The sequence below is a fragment of the Chrysemys picta genome, chromosome 3, assembly GCF_011386835.1.
Source record: "Chrysemys picta bellii isolate R12L10 chromosome 3, ASM1138683v2, whole genome shotgun sequence".
Classification (NCBI taxonomy): domain Eukaryota; kingdom Metazoa; phylum Chordata; order Testudines; family Emydidae; genus Chrysemys; species Chrysemys picta.
The window spans coordinates 24,487,359-24,508,620 of NC_088793.1; the positions used below are offsets into that span (position 1 = coordinate 24,487,359).

At 38.1% G+C, this 21,262-nt stretch overlaps 1 protein-coding gene across 19 annotated transcripts in view; it reads left to right on the plus strand.

Moving 5' to 3' along the window:
* Positions 1-21,262, plus strand: part of PUM2 (pumilio RNA binding family member 2) — a 113,504-nt gene that overhangs the window by 75,781 nt on the left and 16,461 nt on the right. For 11 of the 19 annotated variants that reach the window (XR_010599390.1, XM_065587621.1, XM_065587625.1 and 8 more), the window contains 5 exons: positions 5,116-5,259; positions 6,299-6,580; positions 11,881-12,117; positions 19,225-19,492; positions 20,173-20,302. Coding sequence is in view for 18 of the 19 variants with exons in the window: in XM_065587621.1 (XP_065443693.1) it covers positions 5,116-5,259; positions 6,299-6,580; positions 11,881-12,117; positions 19,225-19,492; positions 20,173-20,302 (1,061 nt within the window). In the remaining variant the exon portion in view is untranslated. The remainder of the gene's footprint in view (positions 1-5,115; positions 5,260-6,298; positions 6,581-11,880; positions 12,118-19,224; positions 19,493-20,172; positions 20,303-21,262) is intronic. The other 8 variants (XM_008163067.4, XM_065587626.1, XM_065587617.1 and 5 more) reach the window with 3 other exon arrangements.

The following is a 21,262-nucleotide window of genomic DNA, read 5'->3' on the forward strand; positions in this document are numbered from 1 at the left end:
GGAGGGGTAGTTTGAATCATCTTTCTGTGAGGTTTCATTTTTCACTGATGAAATCTGATGTAGGGTGGTCTTGATGTCAAGGCAGGAGGGAATACAGTTTACATAGTGTCTTATTCTAAAGTTCTAAAATGTACTTAATGGGATCTTCTCAACAATTTAGTCACTGGGGCCCTGTTCCTTATGTCTGAGGAGATTGAGTGGGCAATGCTGAGGACTTTTATTGGCAGAGAGCATTTATGCATCACAAAAACGTGGGGGGGGGAAGGGCGTGTGGGAGAGGATGCCAACTGCCAGCGGCTCTCAAACATGTCCCTAGTCCAGGCCTTGCTCAGGAAACAGTCTCTTGACACTAATGCCGTAGCCAATTATCGCTCATTAGCAAACTGCCAGAGGTCATGGATAAAACAGTGACAAGCAAATACCACCAGCATCTGGAATCCTCCTGTTCCTTAGACATCTCCAATCTGTTTTCACACCTGGACATGGTGCAGAAACAACACCTCATGGTGGTCAACAATTTTAGTGAATCTGAAATACAAAGTAGTTTTTGAACTCTGATATTAACACATTGCATTATTCCAAGTTTGTATAAACATAGAACCTCCTTTCCCTACACACCTCCCCCCCCCCCCCCCCTTGCTTTGGAAAAATACATAAACAGGTGTTATGAGCCTGAAACCATCTAGAGAGCTGTGACTGTTTAGATGGTCGTGTGGGGTATGCGCACACAGCCTCAGCAGTCACTGCTTTTTAGATGTTTCTCTGTTATGGCATCATTTCAGGAGTATGGATATGCAAAGGCAATAGACTCAAATAAACAAAAGTACTGGTAAGTAACTTTTTCCCTTTCTAGTTCTGAAAAAATAGATTTATTGTGGCATACCAGTAATCAATTAAAAGTCCATCATGCTTGAATTCATTGGAAGATGTGTAAATAAAAGGGAGGTGAAAATACTGGTAGTTGGATCATTATTACTAATGTTTGTAATAAGTGTGTATAGTAACAGATTGTAAGGAGTGTTTTTCTGCTGTGCATTTTATATCACTTATCTTCTAATATTCTATTCTGCATTCTTTACAGAACTTCACTAGAGCTGAGTGCAGTCAGAAAGCCTCACCCTTTTCTAGCATATGAAAGTAGCTGTCTTAGTGGTGAAGTCTGTGGCAGCACGGCAGTTTTATAGGTGGAGCTGGCAGCACAGGCTGTAGTTAAGGTTGTCTAACACTTTACATTATACAACGCTGTTTTCAGTTGCTTATAACTTTTGCCAAACTGTAACTGTTCAGGCTTGAAATTTTCCATGCTGGGTGTTTGCCTCAAGTTGAATGTTTTTAAATTTTCAGCAAAAACAGTTCCACCAGTTCTGAGAATGAGGGTAGGGGAAAATGCATTGTTTCACCAATGTTTTTGGAAAAAAAAGTTTTTACTACTGTTTAGTTGAAAAATTGTAGTGCTTCCTTGGCTTGAAACGGATGCAAAATTTGGCAGGAGGTACATTCTGCTGCCCCCATGAAAATCTGACCAAACTTAATTGAATTATAGGCCTCTGAAAATTGCTGTTTGCACATGCCTAATGCAGGCTTGTAAGAGTTGGCATCAGAATTCTCCAAAGATTCCAGGGGCATTGAGCATGCACTAGTCCACAGCTTCAGGAGCTGAACAGGACTTCCCTTCCTGGGTGTTTGGGACTGTACTGGCACCAGGCACTGGAACTGAGAGCAGGGAGATTCTTTCCTGTGCTTTCAATGCTCACTCTGCTGTCATTGTGGAAGAGGAGGAGGAAGCAGCCTGACTGGAATGCATATGGGGTGGGGACAGTGACATGCTGCAGGCAATAGCAGCAGAGATGGACACGGCAGCAGGGTTTATAACCTCTACAGCACTTTCCCCTCTATAGCCTTGAATTGAACCTAGGGGTCTAGAGTTTCATCATTTTTCTGCTGACTAGCCATTCGCTGTGGGAACCCACTTGCAAAGTGTCTCTTGTAAGAAGTCTGCTGGTAAACTTATTCAGGGTTGTTCTTATAGCTCCAGTGGAGGAGATATATGCTGAAATCTGATCATCCTCATGGGGGTTGATGGGGTTCCACATGATGGAATTTGTTTTTCAGTTTGCTTTTTAAAGGCTTAAGAAATGACATTTTTAAGCGTATCAAGGTTGCAAAGTCAAGCACTCGAATTAGGAAATCTAATAATTAAGATTGCCTGTGCAACTTTATTCAGCTTTTGTGCCATCTTCAATTTGCAGTCTTTACTTACATGCTCACATTATTTTTTCCCCACAGGTTCTGTGTTAATCAGTGCACAGGATGGACCTGCTCTGGGGATGAATTGAGGTTAGGGTGAATGTGGTTGTAGTCTATAGGATCCTTGTATTATTTGTTACGGAAGTTGAAAGGTGTGGAGTGAATGAAACAGGGGACTGCAGGAAGAGAGAGGATGATACTGTGATTAGGCAGTTGACTACCGTGCTGAAGATTTTGATTGTATCCCTGTTACTGCGTGGTGCTGGTCAAGTGACTTAAACTAAACTTCACAGGTGGCCTCTAATTGTTTGTTCCTCATCTTCTGGGTACCTGACTTGAGATCCTGAGGTCAGATTTACAGAAGTGCTGAGCACTCGCTACTAAAGCTGAAGTTGGTTGGACCTGTGCTTTGAATATATCAGGAGCTGTAAAAATGTGAAGTACTCTGAAAAAATCAGGCCTTAGACATCTCATGTTGAGTATCCAACATTAGTGGATGCATGACAGTGGGACCTCACTTCCCATGAGTGTTGTCAAGATAAATTCATTAATGTTTGTGAAGTACTCAGATACTATAGAGAGGAATATTGCATAAATATCCGTACACAGATTACTGACTTTGGATGGGGGTATGTTAAGTAAAGCCTGAGACAACACATTTGATGAAAATAATTAAAAACCTGAATAGCTACCCTTCTGAGGAACACCATCAATCCTGTGCACTGAATGAGGCAGGGATCCTGTGGAAATATAGTATGTGATCATGTAAATTAAAGTTGCACAGGTAAACTTAATTCTGGCATTTCCTAACTTTAATGTGCTTGATTTTTTTTGCAACCTTTGCAGTACTTTAGCATTATTTTAATGCAATAGTATATATCAGAGATGGCTAAACTTTCTGACCCTCTTGGCCACGTACAACAATCTTCAGATGTTCGAGAGATGGGGTGCGACTGCCAGGTTTTGGGGCTTGCTGGAATGGGGGGATCTCGGGGCTACAGCTCCATGGGAGGTGCCTGCCAGGGGTTGGAGCTGAAGTCCCGAACTCCCCTTCGCCACTGGGCAGAAGCCAGAGGCAGCATGTCGCCCCCTTCTGATTTTTGCCAGTGTTTGCTGGCTGTGCTTGGTCATGTGGTGCGGTTGGGCCCCCTCCCTGCACAGCAGCCAGCAAGCTGGGAGCTGTGGCCTGGGGGAGAGGCAGCTGCAAGCAGCTGGGAGCTGCAGGAAGAGATGCTGCTTTTGCTACTGCCTCTCCCTTCAGAACTAAATCAGAGGCCCCTCTCTGCAGCTCACAGCTGTTTTGCCACTGCTTCTCCACGCAAAGCTAACCCTTGGGAGCTGCAGAGAGGTGTCGTTGAGAGTAAAGGGTGGGGGCGTGCTGGGGGTTGTGACTCAAACTCTTGAGGGGGGGTCTTTAAATTGTCCCCCCCCCATTCTCAACAAGCATCAGTCATCTTTGGCAGAAGCCCCTAGCACCACTCCCTCCTTTCCACCCCTCAGGGTGAAGCCCTGAACTCTCCTCTGAGCCTGGTAGGCAGAGAAGGGGGGGGAGAAGAGGCTCCACAAGCCACACTTTAACTGTACAAGAGCCATAGTTTGGCCACCCCAGTTATATATATTTGAACTTGCTTGCCTGTAGGGGAATCATACGGAACGATCGCCTTGATTTTACTTTGTTTAAATACATACCTAGATAAATTTAAGCAATTGCTTTTATTTTTTCTGTCTTACCCTCTCCCTTTCTGGAATTATATATCGTTCCCTCCTTTTCCATTTCTGAGGCCTTTATTCATATCAGGTACTTTATAATGACATAAGTTTATCTATATCTGTATGTTTCTGTCTGTGCATTTTGATTTGGCGAGAGAAAGAGAGATGTGTTTGCCTAGCCAAGCTCTCCTTTTCATGCCTCCTTTTTGTTCTTGCTTAGTCTCCTTTTTTGTGTCCCTCCCTTCTTTGTTCTGCTTTCATTTTGAGCCTTTTTTGTTTTCTCTCTCCCCTCACCCAACCCTCAAAATTCCAGAGTGAAACTGACATAAACTTAATCAGTTTAATTTGTAGGACAAAATATTTTCTGTGAGTTTCAAAGTGAAACTGACTAGGACAGAGTCATTTTAGTTCCAGCACTTAATTTTAATATTCCCACCTGTACTGCAGGAACAGTCCTCCCCCAAAATATTTTTTGTCGGTGGATTTTAAATGTGGTTTTGCCTGGAAATGCAAGAAACTCTCAATCCCACTCCTAATTTAATTTAAGTGGTATGTATGTGTGTGGTGATGGGGGTGAGGGTTTTTTGTTTTTTTTAGCTCTCTCTATATATTTACTTACAACTAATGGTAGAATGGAAGAAATAGAAAATATATTAAGTATAAGAAGAAATAGATTAGAAGATTCCACTCAACTATGGCAAATTATGTTGCTCTTTAAACCCTGGAATCAGAAACCTGCTTATTAACATTGAAAGTAAAAAATAGTGCTTCTAAACTTCAATGCCACATAGGAAAAAATGATTTTTAAAGAGAATCGATATTTCAGAATAAAAAAACAGTTTAGGGAAGCTCAAGTTTTTGCACTACTTTGGGATGTACAATATTAGAGCTTCCCAGTTTCATTGACATTTTTCCAGTGTAAATGTATGTATACATGAAAATTATTTTCAAAATGGTTTTCTAGATGTTTAGCTCAACCTAAGATCTCGTTGACATTTAGGGAATATTGCAAAAATACTGCTTTCTGGGTTTGTTCATTGGCATAAAATTCTCCAAGGAGAGGAGAGATGCTGACCTGTGCTTCCCCTCCCCCCCCCCCCCCCCCCCAAAAAAAACAAATGTTTTTACTAGTAAACATTTTTTTTTTGTATTGTCTAGGCTATCAAGTACTAGCCCCTACTGCCTATTATGATCAGACTGGTGCCTTAGTAGTAGGCCCTGGAGCAAGAACTGGCCTTGGAGCACCAGTCAGATTGGTTGCCTCAACTCCTGTTATAATTAGTTCCGCAGCAGCACAAGCAGGTAAGTATTAGACCCGCCACACATTTTTTTTCAAGTTTTATATTGAAACTTCTCACTCTAATCTTTGTTGAGGAATATTCAGTATTAATTACGGTTTTTACTCTATGTAAACCCTGCAAAGATTGCTGGTTCTGAAAGATATACCATACATGCTCTCCTTCCTTTTTCTCTCATGCCTTCCCCCATACAGGCACACCCCTACAAATACGGCTGCTTCTCAAAGGTATAGCATCCCTCCCTTTTTTTCCTCACCCCTCTCCTCATACACATACAGGCACGTCCCTGCAAATATTGCTGCTTCTAAAAGAGTGCATTCTTTCTTTCCCCTCTCCCCACGCATATACATGCACTTCCCATCAGTTTCTAAAAGGATGCTTTCCCTTGGGAAGCACCATTTCATTGCTTCGGCCTGGCAGAAGGTTATGGATTGCCCTGGGGCCTCATAGAGAAAGCAGCAAGGATTAAAATGTACAGTGGATAATAGGAAGAAAGGGAGAACTTAATGACATCAGAAGGTTCTGGTTCTATTTTCTACCCTTCATTAGTTGTAGGGTCTGGTGCTCTTATTTGTTTAGTACATCGTAACTCCTGGCACCAGATGGACAAAATGAACTTGTAGAAAATCTCAGAAAATAAGACTTTGTTGGCCCTCTCCAGCTGCTTATTTTTATCCAGAGCTCATTTTTGAGAGTTGCAGATGAAAACATCTTTCAATTTGTTAGTTACAACTCTGCTATCCTAACCTTGATTACCAAAATCCCATTCTGCACACAGTCATGTTTACACTGAAAATTTTCTGAATTGCATTGACAATTTCCCACAGCCTCAATTATCCAAAAATAGAATTGTCTTAATTTTTTTCCTTGGATAATCAAAATTGTATAATATTGCAAAGTATATTTTAGTCCTTAATTTAAGGTGTACATATCTACTTCTTTGGGAGGGATCCATGAGCATAAGATTAGATCTGAATAATCCATTTGCAAGGTCAAAATGTTTTAGAGAGCCATTATGATGATTGAAAACATGTGTCTTACAGCTGCAGCAGCTTCAGCTGGAGGAACAGCAAACAATCTCGCGGGAGCCACGAACGGTCTATTTCGGCCACTTGGTGCCCAACCACAACAGCCGCAGCAGCAAACAAATAGTAGTCTACAATCTAATTCATTTTATGGCAGTAACTCTTTGACCAATAACTCCCAGAGCAGTTCCCTTTTTTCACATGGTCCTGGCCAACCAGGAAGTACATCTCTTGGCTTTGGAAGTAGCAGCTCCTTAGGAGCAGCTATCGGCTCTGCACTTGGTGGATTTGGCTCATCAGGTAGGTTCTTTAATATAGTGAGGAGATTTTATGAGATTTGTGCTTTAAGGAAAAAATACATGACTCTTGTATCCACACATATTTCCAGATAGAACTTGAAAAATAGGTTATTCAGGTTTAAAACAAAAATAGCCACATAATCTAGAGAGAAGAGCAAGAGGCTATTTGATCCACTAGGCCATCTGTATAAGAAGCAACTTGTTCTCTTAATAAATTTAGTTATAAAAAGAAAATACACCTCAGTCATAAACCTCTCCAAAAATAATTACTCTCCTATAATAAGCACTGTACACTGGTCTAGAATGTTCTTATGTGTGTTTATTTTTAGGAAGTTTCTCAGGCAATACTGCATTTTGTGATTTTAAAAATATTATAAAACCATTGATTAGCCCATCGCTTTTGAGGTGTAACTTGCTTTTTATGTCTTGAAAATTTTTTTTAAATTATTTTAAAAGTACTGATTGAAATAGTATTTGACACACATGCACCAGATATGACCAAGTGTTGTGCTCACCCTTAAATGATATTTTAAAGGGCCTTAGGCTGTGATTCTGCAAAGAGTTACTCCAATTGGTAGTCTCATAGTCTTCATTTGGATTGCTCTGATAAGTATAGTTAAGCATGCCTGTAATTCTGGGCAGGATTGTAGCCTTAATCATTATCATAGATGTCCCAAAATTGAGTTGTCTGTTTTGAAAAACACTATATGACATATAGCCATAATGTTCTTGATTTTTTTTTTTAATTGTAGTAGAAACTTGACACATACTTTTTTTATTCACATAAGAGCACATGGAGAGGTAGCTTTTCCTGTTAAAATCATTTGTTCATAAACTCTACAAGCTGGAAACTGAACTATCTTTGTAGAAAATCTCTTCCTCAGCTAAGTTTAGTTTAGAAATATAACATCAGTAGAACACACTAACAATTGCATGCGCTTTGCAAATGAATAAATATTGGGGCAAAATTTTGAGCTTACACACTTCAAAAATATTCTTTTAAGTATGGCATATATACAGGTTGTCTCAACATTGTTTTGCACTAAAGAATATGAATAATATTCATTGTGATAAAACTACTAAAGCTAGGAAATCCAGAATCAAAGCTTACAGTCTGGCCTTTATGCCAATTTTGGGGGATTTAAGAGCACCCAAATATGACCCCTTTATTTAAAAAAAAAAAAAAAAAAAAAAAACTAGAAGAATATTCAGTTGTGTTCTCAAATGATCTCAAGCAGTGTTGATGCAGATGGGCCTTATTTGCAAAGTAGTTGTGCATTCCAATTTCTGAATTTTTAAATGTAGATTTCTCTGCTGAACCACACTGTAGTCTTTCTATGTACTGTTAAACAACAGCCCTGTTCTGCTCCAGATTTGATTGCACTTTATTGGCTGATGAAGTGAATCGTATGTGTATATATATTTTTAATTTATAAGATATAAACCCTGTAGGAAATCTCTAAACATGTAGAATATTTTTAAATGCACAACTTGTTGAGCAGCAGCATAAAAAAGACAACCCCACAACTTAAATAAATGTCAACCATGTATTGGCCCACAACTGAGGCAAAAATGACCCTTCTAGCATGTCTTGAAAATCAACAGATTGAGCCTCTGTTGTATAGAAGCGGGTGCCTTGGCCACAGCCCCCAGATGCTGAAATCTCTCAATCGTTACCCCAGCTGACTTTACTGACAGGGCAGCCCTTCATGAGGAGAGAAGCAGTCGGTGTTTTGTATTTTGAGAAGTGTAGTGGAACCCTTAGGATGAGTTGCTACCTAAAACTAATATATTCAGGTGCCCTTGTGCCACGTATAGTTGATACCTACCAAACCACAGCCTTTTTTAAAAGCTATATAGTTGATAAAAATACTAATTATAACAGCTTTGATAACTGAACTGAACTTTACAACTCCTTCCTTGTAAAATGATGTTAATGCATACTTGCCACAAATTCAAGGGGAATTTGCTTAATAGTTGACTTGACAGAGCTTCTCTCTCTGTCTCCACTCAGTGCCTTTCAAGACCTGGGTACTAATTAAATGGGAAGAATGAAGACTGACAGGCAAAAACGTAGCTCTTCCCTGTAAAAATAAAAATTTTAAACAAAATCTAATTAGGCACTCCAAAGTAAATCTGTGGTAAACCTAATATCCTAACCGACTGACTGGCTGGGGAACAAAGTGGCGCAAAAAGAGGCAGGCATGCTTGTGATGACTATGAATTGTACTACTCTGCTCTCGTATATAAGTTACACACACAAACTTACATTAAAAGAACATTGTTAAGGATGCAGAGTCAAGCACTTAGGAAATGCTCAGTATTAAGGTTGCTCGTGCACCCTTAATTTGGCCCTGTTGTGCGCATGCATTATGCTACAATTTTAATTACATGATCATGATCTATTTATTCCACAGGACCCCTACCTTATTCAGTGCACTAGATGGACCTGCTTTTGGGGATGAATCAGGGTTGTATAGTGAAGGAGAGTCTGTACAACCTTTCTTCATTTATTGTAGAAGTTAGAAAATGTGTAGTGAGGCAGAGGAATGCAGGAAGAGAAAACATGGTTTCATGGTGAAGGCAGTTGAATGCTGCCCTGGAGAATTGGGTTCTATTCCTGCATTTACCACAGAGATCCTGTGTGATACTGGGCAAGTTACTTAAATCAAACTTTTCAAAGGTGGTCATTAATTGTGTTCCTCAGTTTGTTGGTGCTGGACTTGAGACTTTGGGGTCTGATTTGCAGAAATGCTGAGCACTCACAGTTGCAACTGAAGCCTATGAGGTAATACACCCACTCATCTCTCAGAGCTATTGTGAAGATAAATTCATTAATTTTGTGAAGCACTTGGATACTATAGTGAGAAATGCCACAGAAAAATCAATGAGGAAATTATATGTAGTAAATGAGATATGGGGTCATCTATTGAACAGTAAGAGGAAAACAAAATATTGAATAGCTACTCATTAAGACATCTCTATGCACTGAAAAAGGTAGTGGAAAAAATAGTATGTAATCATGTAATTAAAGATTGTATTGTAATGCATACTCCCAAAGGGGCCACATTAGGCAACCTTAATTCTGGCATTTTCTGACTTGTGAATTCTTGCACTTGCAACCTTCATAACATTCTTTTAATGTAGTTCTTTGTATGCAATTTCTTAGTTTTTAAAAAGGTCAACTAAAAAAATAAAATTCAGTCATATTGCATCAAGTAGACACCCATATTGTTCATCAGCAGGGTTGGTACCTTTAGACCCATTCTCAACTCCTCACATTTCTCGTCCCAGGTTTCTTAATATCTCCCAGCTCCTTCTGTCCAGTGCCCGTGCCCAGCCAGTCCCAGTTCCATTCTGTGGCCGCCCCCTCGCCCCCCAGCCCCATCATCCCCTAGCTCCTTGTCTGATATGTCTCTGTTCCTGGGCTCCTTTTCTAGTGTCAGTGTCTTGTCTCTGCCCCCCAGTTCCTTGTCCTAGTCTCCACGTTGGCATCTCCTCTGATCTCAGGCCTCCTTTGATTCTTTCTCCTTGCCCAGTATGCTCCCAGTCCAAACCTTCTTGTCCCATTCAGTGCCTGGGCCCATCAACAGAAGGCAATAAGAGCACAGAAGAGTCTCTCCATACTATCAGTTCTGGTGTCCAGCCCTGGCACAGCATGCAACATCCCAGAGCTGCAGTTGCGTGGAAAGTCCTGCTTAGTCTTGGGGGAGGGGATATGCCTAGTTTAGACTTTTTGGAGATTTTAGCTGACACTCTAGTCTCTACTGAGCATATGCAAACTATTCCCCTTCCCCCCCCCCACCCCCCAAGGCTTATCATTTGAACAAATCTGGACAGTTTTTACAGGGACAGCAAAAGGCTCATCCCTGACACAAAGGCCACCCCCAGCCAAATTTAAAGTTTCTGTTCCAAACCATGGGGATACTAGAGCTTCTTAAAAGTTGCCAGAATTTAACATAAGTAAAACTTACTCCTCACTAACCCCAGTCTCTCTGAAATGGCTGAACTGTTCTGAATGAAAATTTCCAAAAAATTCAGCTTGAGGCAGGAATGCAGCAAGGAAAGTTTCAGCCCAAATGGTTAAACTTAAAAGCAACTGAAAAGCAGGATCTTGTTATAATACATGGTGCTACCAGTCCTAGAAAGTGTCAAGCAACCTTCATAGTAGGCAGTGCTACCAGCCCCACCTATTATTTATACATATGTCAGAGCTTAAAACTGTCAGCTTTGATCCTGTCCTTTTTTAAACTGACATAAAAATCAATTTGCCAAAGTGAGTTCAAGCTGTGCTCATTATTTTTGGAAATGCAGCAGCCTTAGTTACATTCTCCAGTGTGCTAGAAATGTTCCAAAATTAAAACAGGAACTTTGTTTTAACATTGCACTATTACATAACATTACAGAATTTTTTAGTTTGTAAAATGATGATTCATATGTATCCCTTAATTTATCCTAGAATGGTCATCAGCCTGCAGATAATACTGGGCAATATAGCAGTCCTTCACTAACACAATTTAGCCTAAGCTTCTAGTCCATAATTTACTTTCAAGCAATGCCACAATATTATTTAAAGCTGTACCCAATTCCTCACCTTATTTTGTTTATCCCATCCTGTGCTCTGCTTCTCCTCTTTTCAGCTTAATCCCCTTTATGATCTTCATCCAAAATATTCTCTTTGAAAACCAACAATTCTCTCAGGGAATTTGAAAACTGACTCGAGCAGAATTACTTAAAGTGGCCAGTTGGTTTCCACAGTTCTAAGAGGTGTATGACAAAGAAGAGACATTCAGTAGCAGCTGGGGCAAAAGTGAAGGAGATTGGTTATTTTATTTTCTCAGCTTTTAAGCAAATACTTTTATTTTATCCAGCCTGTTTCCTGAAACCAAGTGGCACCAACTTGAATTATTTCCTGTGGAGAATTTTTTTTTGCAGATATTAGTGGCAATACTTTCAGCACCACTGAATCATATAAAGCATAGTGTAGGAAATTCCTGACTACTGATCCCAAAGCCTGAAGCCAGGACACTAAAACATAGCACTACAATATACCAGTAAAAAGTCTGAAGTGAAATGTCAAAAAAGATTTGGGCATTGAGTTAAAATACTTCCTTATCTGTGGTATGTTTATACCCGTTTGTGATTTATTCAAAAGCATGTACGGTTATCACAGTAATTGTCTTTATCATAACAATTGTTATAGTTATTGTGATCACATCTGTTATTGCCCAGCTGTAATTGGGGATAGGTTTTATTCAGTTGACACTGTATGTAATTAGGGTTTTTTTATTTCTTCTTCAGTTGGCAGTTCTGCAAGTAGTAGTGCCACAAGGAGAGATTCTCTATCTACTAGCTCTGACTTGTACAAAAGATCTAGTAGCAGCCTAGCACCCATAGGGCAGCCATTTTACAATAGTCTGGGATTTTCCTCCTCTCCAAGTCCAATAGGCATGCCTCTGCCAAGCCAAACTCCAGGACATTCACTTACGCCACCGCCATCACTTTCATCACATGGATCCTCATCCAGTTTGCATTTAGGTAAAAACAAAATAAAAACCCTTTTTGTTTGTATGTGTGTATGTATTTCTATATGTGTAAAATATTGTATGTTGCATAAAAGATGTCACGCTATCTTTGCTGTCAAATAGTTTTTTAATTAGAGGGCCCAGTTCTGAAAGTTGCAGAGTGCACTCAAACTCTCATTGATGTGACAGTGGAGAGCACACAGCATCTTGCAGTATGGAGCCAACAATTGATTTTCTACCACTCTTCAGATCTGAAAAGTAGAAAGGAAGTTCTGATGCCCAGTAAGACAACTCAATTTTTGTAGTATATATTCCTTTCTACTATGTTCAACAGGAAAAAGTGTATTATTCTTATTTGTGATTTGAGTGTACTACTTATATTTATCGAGGACCCTTTGATATGAGCAAATGTATTGTTTGATAGTGAAATAACTTTCACTATCACCTGATATGCTAATGTTAGGAGAAAAACTTAAGCAAAGCTCACAATATTGAAATTATTGAAGGATCATTTTGAATCAATTAGTCTGTTGTCTTGAGATCAGCTACTTTGCCAGTACATCAAGGATTATCACCAAGCAGATGAAGAAAATCAAGTGGTTATAGATCCATAATGCATTCTTTCTGTGGTGCCCCTCTGTATTATTTTCAAATTTATTTGTTAACAATAGTTCTAGAAATATTTGATCCAGTAAGAACATGTGGTGGCTTGATCTTAAAACCACAAACACCACACTCACCCAAACCCACAAATAGGTATATATGTGGAAGATCATGTGTTTAATTCAGGGTTATTTCATAAAGCCTTTTCCTCTTTTTTGCTGTAAATTTTTGTGGTTTTCTACATTTGGATGCATGATTGCACATAACTATTAGAATGAATTTCACTTGGCCCCATTGACTACTGTACACAGTCATCCATCCATGCAGGTAGTAGACAATTTAATCCTGGTACACTTTTATATTTTTGTACAAATTAAAACAGGAAGAAATGAGAACTGAGGCTCTAGGGGAATAGAAATTTCTTGAAGCAAGAAATGTATAAGTGATGTATGTATTCGTGTTAAGCATAATTGAAATATACAATACAGTTACAATTTAGTGTCCCACTTTAATATGACTTTATGGTTATATACTGACTTCTCTAAATAAAAAATGGGTAAGGGTACATTTTAGCAACTTGATTTATTTTTTTTAACCTTTTTTACCTTTTTTATGTCTATAAAGTTCACCTTTTGGGCTGAGACCATGCACGGAAAGTTTCAGTCCAAATGGAAGCTTTTCAGAAAATTGCATCTGACAATGGGGTTATCATGAAAACCATTTTGTAGTTCTTAACTAGAGCTTTCACTAACAGTGAAAGCTATAATTTAAATCCAAAATTTGGGGGCATTATCTGTATCCATAAAATTGATGAAATCTGTATGGTTAGTGAACTGTGTTAAATAACAGGAGCCTTTCCAGTTTTGAAAAAATATATAGGTGCCATCAGTATCAAGGATTACACCGGTCAGCAGAATTGAGTTAAACAGGATTTAAACAGTTTAGACTGCCTGCCTGACAATGTGGGCTAAGCCCAATTGTTTGTTAAAATAGTGTATTGGATTAATGGCTAAAAAGTATGTAGAGACCATAAAGCTGTATTCTGAAAAGTGACTTTATAAAATGGACCATGAGATTCCATGCTTACTTTGTCTCAAACATTTCCAGATCAGATATGATCAGTTTACATGTAAAATTGTTTTCCTGTCCTGCAAAATCAACTTAAAATCCGAAAGTCATTGTGGTTTTTTTAGCTCTCATAATTAACAGTAATGAAGATTCAGTTACTCTTTCAGTCGGATTATCTCTAATGGGGTTGCACAAACGTAAAGGATGCCCTGCAGTTGAAATTTAGTTACCTGTTTCTCTTGGAAAACTGTGGTGACTCAGTAGTGCTGTCAGGTACAAAAAGTAGCAAAAGTTGTTACTGAAGTAAACAGATGTCTCAATACAAATAGAGAGCAGATTTAAGGAAGAAGTCATTCTTTCCATGTTTCAGAGCAGAACAATACTTTAAGGCTGTGTTTGCACTGCAGTTTTCATCTGTATTTTGATAATGCCTGTCAAACACAGGTCTAATCCCCCTTTGGATCTGGTGTTGAAGTCCTTTGTGCTGCTGCTGGTATGGACAGGATTAACTACATTTAACTCCTGTTCTCTTAAAATGGTGGCTGGGACTCAGTTGATCCTGTCCATACTACTGCAACAGTGGGTAGAAACATACATGGTTTATACCCCCTTTGTCAGACCCTGCTGCAAATTATAGTGTTGACACAGCCTAAACAACCAACTGCTCCTTTGCAAGAAATTTAAAATTTTAAAATAGCATTCATCTCCTGTCACCATCTCCTTTCTTTCCCACTTGACAAAATGTAAGCTCACTTCAGTTATTTTAGTAATTTGTCCTCTATTGTCAAGCCATCATAGTACAAGCTGGTTGCTTGTAACAGCTCCTTTCTAATACCAAATTTCAGTAGAAAGTCTGCGAATTGAATGATTCAAGACACTAAACTATCCTTTCACTCACAGTGATAAAACTGTGAGCCCAACTGGTTTTAAGCCATGTTTAAAACACTGGGACGACTTTTGTTTTAAGTATTCTAGACCAGAGCAAAGTTTTGAAACTATGCTTTGTCCATGTTGTCCAGGCAAAGCTTCTTAACCTGAACTGCTGATGCTGTTTTAGCTTTCCCATAGAGGTGGCCTTAAGAATTGGTCAGTCTGGTTGAGAGTTGAGGCCCACTGTCAGCTCATGTGGGGTACTGTGTAGCGCCTTGACTGTGGAGGCGTCATAAGCACTTAATTCATTTCTGAAATATAGACAAAATAAATTATGAAAAACCTTTATATACTTGAGTCCTTTACATTTTTTCCTTGAGCGGATAAAAAATAGAGCTGACCTCTTCTTACTTGAGGATCCGCTGGGGCTGTTCCCTTATTACAAAAATAAATAAATAAGCCCGTGTTAATTATTTAATCATTGTACTGTATTTTTATGTTCGAAAGTAAGATTGTTAACCACACTTAAACACAACAGCTGTTGTATAGCAGAGCTGTTTTACTTCTTGGGGAGAAATTCTTGAACAAATAATTTAATAAGTATTAACTGCTTTCTTGATATCTAAAGGAATTGGTGATACTGGACTTTTTAAATATTCTTTTTCATTTTTTTCCTGTTTCATGAAATAATGTGTACTATCTAAGTTAGATAGTAGTAGTTTACTTAATATTCATAGGACTGTTTAAAATTTGTATTGGCCCAATTATTGTTTTACCATACTGAAGATCTCCCTTGTGTAAAATCAGAAGTGGTAGCAAATAAATAGGATGACCAGACAGCAAATGTGAAAAATCGGGACAGGGGTGGGGGTAATAGGAGCCTATATAAGAAAAAGACCTCAAAATCAGGACTGTCCCTATAAAATCGGGACATCTGGTCACCCTACAAATAAATGTGCTCTTTACCGTATTAGGCATACTGTGCACTTGATCTCGTACTAGATGATATCCTGTTTGGTTCTCTTCTTGTTAATAGTTCGGTCTCTAAACTTACCTGGGAGATTAGTTGGCAAACTTTTGTAGATAGTGCTTTGAAAGCTAGTCATTGTCCAATCCATTTAATGAATGGAGCAATGCATTATGTATCAGTTGGCCAATTCATTTAAAAGAATTGGCCTACTAGACCTCTGTTTTGGTATCGGAATCTGCAAAATAAATAAGTTTTTGAATTTTTGTAGAACAAACCTGACATAGTAAGGTAGCCAGAAGGACTTTAGAAACTAGCTCTCAGTTTTGAAGAATTTACAGTGCTATAAACAATAAATCTTCGTGAGTATAACTGAAAGGTGTCCTGAACTATAGAAATAGCTGAGATGCACTTCTGCAGATGGTATTGGTTGCATGTTATTTTTTTGTGCACTAAGAATGTCTGAGTAGAATAGATGAGAGAAGTACAAAGCTGAGTAATCCTTGTATCTGTCAACACAATGAGCAAGAATATATAGAATAAATATCTGACTTCTTACTTTTTATTTTAAGGGTTTTAATTTGCAGTCTGTTTCGTTCATTATTAAGCTAGAACACTCCTTCCAATGTAATACTTCATTATAGTAGCAAAGCTAACCACCTCATCAGCAAATCAGTATTCCCCAATATTTTGTTTAAACTTTTCAGTAACTTCTGTAGCACAGATTTCTTTAAGTTGCTACTGAAATAAACAGATGTGTCTCAATACAAATAGAGAGCAGATTTAAGGAAGAAGTCATTCTTTCTTTTCATGTTTCAGAGCAGAACAATACTAGAAGTTTGACAAATTCTCCATGCTGATCAACTATTGAGGGATGGAGATATGTCTTCAGCCATACCAAGTTATGCTATGATTTTGTCATATGTCAGAAGCTAAACAGAGCTAGGATAGTTCTTGAATAGAAGGCTCTAACCTCTGTTTGCCAGAAGCTGGGGATGGGCAACCGGGGATGGATCACTTGATGAGTACCTGTTCTGTTCATTCCCTCTGAAACACCTGGCATTGGCCACTGTTGAAAGACCGGATACTGGGCTAGATGGACCTTTGGTCTGACCCAGTATGGCCATTTTTATGTTCTCAAGACAGTATTTCAGCAGGGTTTTGAGTTGGTAATTCAGCAGGTGTTACTGTTTCCTTTGAGTTAGTATATACTTTCATTGACAATATTAAAAAGAAAACAAATTGTTCCCAGGAACAATTCTGCAAATAAAATTTAATTGTAAAGTGCTTTGAGATCCTTAAGGATGAAATTTTGCTATATAAATTTATTAATACACTTGTGTTAGATGACTTACCCAAAAAGTTAAAACAAACAGAAAAATTGTCATACCCAGATTATGCTCTCATGGGCCCTGTTTTTCAAAAGTATGTGTTTTAAATTATTCCTAATTCACACATGCAATTCCATCTTTGTGTGCATGCGCTAATTAGATCCATAAAATATAGGCGCATTTACTCAGAACTAGCCTGTTACTTTACACAGAATACAGTACTTGTGTAATAAAGTAATATGAATTTTAAATCCTGCCAGTCTTCTTATGGAGGCAACGTTGTATTAAGGCTGCACTCACATTGCTACTAAACAAACTGTGCTGAAATTTTGTGGCATTAGATTTACTCCACTATTCTTAAACTAATAATGAGATTTAGTCTTGAATTATAATTACTTAGAGCTGAAAAGGATAACATTTAAAAGCATGATTTTTTCAATCCTTAGCTGTTTTAAAAAGAAAAAAAAGTCTCACTGCATAAACTTTCTCTGAATCCATCTTGACCTATACAATAATAATATACCCTTTACATTATTATCATCATCATCTGTCAGCCCATTTCTGGAAATATTGATAATGGAAATCACATAAATGGTAGCTGTGAGATGTGGATTTTGCAGCTAACTTCATAACAATAAAGTAGTCGATTTTTAACAAAAAAAAACAAAACAAAACAAAAAAAACCTTGAGACTAGAGCACTTTTTTATATCATTTTGAGATGTTATAGATCAAATTAGGGACCTAAACTACTTATTCCTTTAAATAGTTATTTTACAATTAGTATTACTTACATTTTGTTTCCCTTTTAGCTCATTGTGCTATCCAATGCAATGTAAATGACTCCAGATATACTAATATATCTCAATCTTTTGCATACATCTCAGCTGGCCATTCAAAAAAGATTCTGGGACACTTTATAAATGTTTACCAGCCCACTGTAATAACTTGGTTGTCTGGTCTAGTAGATTGGTTAGCAAAATATTACCAATCAAAGGCTTGGTTATGGCTTAAAAGGACACTGTCAGTTTGAATTTTTTTTTTAAATCTGTTTCCTGATAGAACACCCTTCTTTACAGCACACATTGAAATTCCTTTTTTAAAATGAGTAAGTGATTTTTGGGTTGGAAGTGGGAGGGTTATTGCTCTCCTGTGATACTAATAAGGGTCTGAGTTAGTGTCTCCCTCTCTAACTCCAGGGAAAACATTGAAAGTGATGTAGCTTTCCCAACCCCACCCCCTTATTTTTTTTTAGTGTCTGTCAGTATAGTATGTACAAGATTTTCAAGTAGAAATGTGACTTTCATTATTTATTATTTGCATTAAAGTAGCACTATCCCTTTTACATATCATAATGTAGCAGTTAAAATATATGTTGCCTGGTACTCGATTATGGTGATATCTGTTGGGTGCAACATGGAAGATGATACTGATGGGTTTGTGAGGTGACGACAGTCGGACAGCTGTAGGTGAAAATACTGGCCACGCAGGAAACAGGTGCTACACAAAGCAAGATCAGTTCATATATAAGGAGGGAGGGGCAGAGTAATCTAGAGCTTTTGAGGTGCTGAGGAGAAGCTATAATTTGATATGATCGAGGATTGGCAGCCAGTGGAGCGATTACCATTTCTAAATGAACTTCAATTTACCTAATCCTAAAACAGTCGAAGATATTTAAAGCAGAACCGTTTTAATGTTCTATCTTAAAATTTGTTTCACATACATATAGTGCTTGCAAAGCCTGGGATACTGACGTCTTCTGTTTTCCCCACAGAACAGGTACAGCATAGGCAATGGCAGCACAAGGGCCCCAAAATGCCCTGCCACTTTGTCATAACTGACTAGAGTATCACCATAGGGGATAAAGGATAGTTCAATTTTTGTGGCCTATTCAAATCTTTGGCCAACTGTGAGATTACCAACCAAGGGTATGAGATAGTGCCACTTGTGAAGTTGAAACCTGCCCATGGGTCATTGGGCTGAGACCACCCAGTTCTAAAGTTCCTATACATTTGTGTAGATATACAGCACTTCATATGTTGTATTGATTGTTTCAATGAAAGTTCTACCTCCTGCCCTTCCCTTAAAAAACAAAAAGGGGGTGTGGGTGGGTGTGCTTTATTTCTTTTATGAATATAACCAACTCTATCATCTCAGTTGAGGTGACTGAATAGTAAAAAGACAATTTTTCTTTTTCTTTAAAACATACACAGTTTTAGTACAGTTCTGTTTGTTGCTTACTTTCTTTAAAGCTTGTTTACTGACAGAGCTGCTTCATTGTAGGAGGGCTGACAAATGGTAGTGGTCGCTATATCTCTGCAGCACCTGGAGCAGAAGCAAAGTATCGCAGTGCCACGAGTACCTCCAGTCTTTTTAGCTCCAGCAGCCAACTCTTCCCTCCGTCACGTCTTCGTTACAGTAGGTCTGATATTATGCCCTCTGGACGCAGTAGGTTGCTGGAAGATTTCAGAAATAATCGCTTCCCTAACCTTCAACTAAGAGACCTTGTTGGACATATAGTTGAATTTTCTCAAGATCAGCATGGTTCGAGGTAAGTGTTGTAGAGAAGCTTATAATTGAAGGAATAACATTTATCAATTGAGTTAAAGCATTTCATTTTTAACGTGAACTTGTGGTTGCCCCACTGTGAAGTATCTATCATTTTTACAGAGACAGTTTTTAGAATAGAGCTACATTTAAGTAGTGCAGAAAGTCTTACACTAGCCTCCCTTCATACTAGGAAGAATTTCACCGTAAGTTATGTAAGGAGCTAAATGTACAATTCTTAAGTAAAAAATATTTTCAGTATAGAATCAGTCTTTCTAAACTTTAGGAATTCTCTTAAGTATCAAAAAGACCTTGGTAAAAGACTGGAATCAGGAATCAAATACATTTTTCAGCAGTACCTCATCAGCTACTTAGTTGTCATTTTTTTAACTTTTTTTTGTCTGCCTTAGATACGGTAACAAATTGCTAGAAGAATTCGTCAAGAGCAATTTACCCTTCAGCCATTTTTTTATTGGAACTTTAATAATCAGTGTTATTCTGAAACATGTCTATATTTATATTTTAAAAAACGATTAATGAAAGTATTGCTTCTAAATATAGTCTTAACTAAATGTCCTAATTTTAGTGATTTGATTTCTCATCAAAATAAATGTAGTGATTTGTAGTATTTGAGGTTTTTACTTTTTTTTTATATAGTGGCATATAAATTTCTCTTGCACTTAGATTCATACAGCAAAAGCTGGAACGAGCTGCTCCAGCTGAGCGCCAGATGGTATTTGCTGAGATTCTGCAAGCAGCATATCAGTTGATGACTGATGTATTTGGAAACTATGTAATACAGAAATTCTTTGAGGTAAATATATACTTTAGTCAGCATTTTTGTGCCTGCACTAAAAGACTTATTTGTTTATTTAAAGGTTCTATTCCGATATTGTACACTTACCGTAGCACCTATGTTTTTTGATACTGGAGGCTGCTTGACAGTGTTTTCTCTTCAGTGCTCCCCAAGAAGAGTGGGAGAGTTTTTCCTTGTGTGGTGGTGTCCTGGCGTGGCCCCGTCCTGTTGACAGTTGTTATCCTCTCCACTCTTAGGCTATAATCGTGTTTCAGGAAGCAGGGTGAGTGCAGTTTGCCTGCCTATTGTAAGGGGAGACAGTAGTTTCCTTATCGCTTAGAAAAGTTTTTGTCTTGACTAGGTAGGGATGTCTTCTGAAATTGCTTTAAAAACAGTGCTACTTCATCCACACTTTGCAGGTGAACTATTTTTAAACCAGTTAGCCTGAAGTTTTAACAGTGTTGAGAACCAGTCCAAAAAATACAGTTTTAGACCCACTTTATTATAGATAGGGGCATAGAAGTCCTGTTGCGTTGCTCGGTGCGGCTATGTAGAGATCCTTGGCTGATGCTTTGAAGTGTTAATATTTGTTTAGGCCCACTAAGGCCGTTTTTAAGATAAACATCACATCAACTTGCTTAAATAAATATCTTAATAGATGAATGTCCATCACAATGTGAAAAATAAATACATATTTTTAAAATGTTACCCTAAAATTTAGCAATTTTTTTTCTCAGTATTTTAAAAATCCTTTATTGATCAGGGTCCATAACAGATTCTCTTATAATATATGTAACTTGCAGTTCTCTCTCCCACTAGATCTTTGTAATCTGTCAAGTAAATGAAGAATAATACTGCACATGATTTAAAAAAAAAAACAAAAAACACCACCTTATGAACTTTTCAGTGAAAATATTTATTGTGCATACATGGCCATGTTTAAACTAAAATAATTTGTATGGACATAGTCAGTGCCTG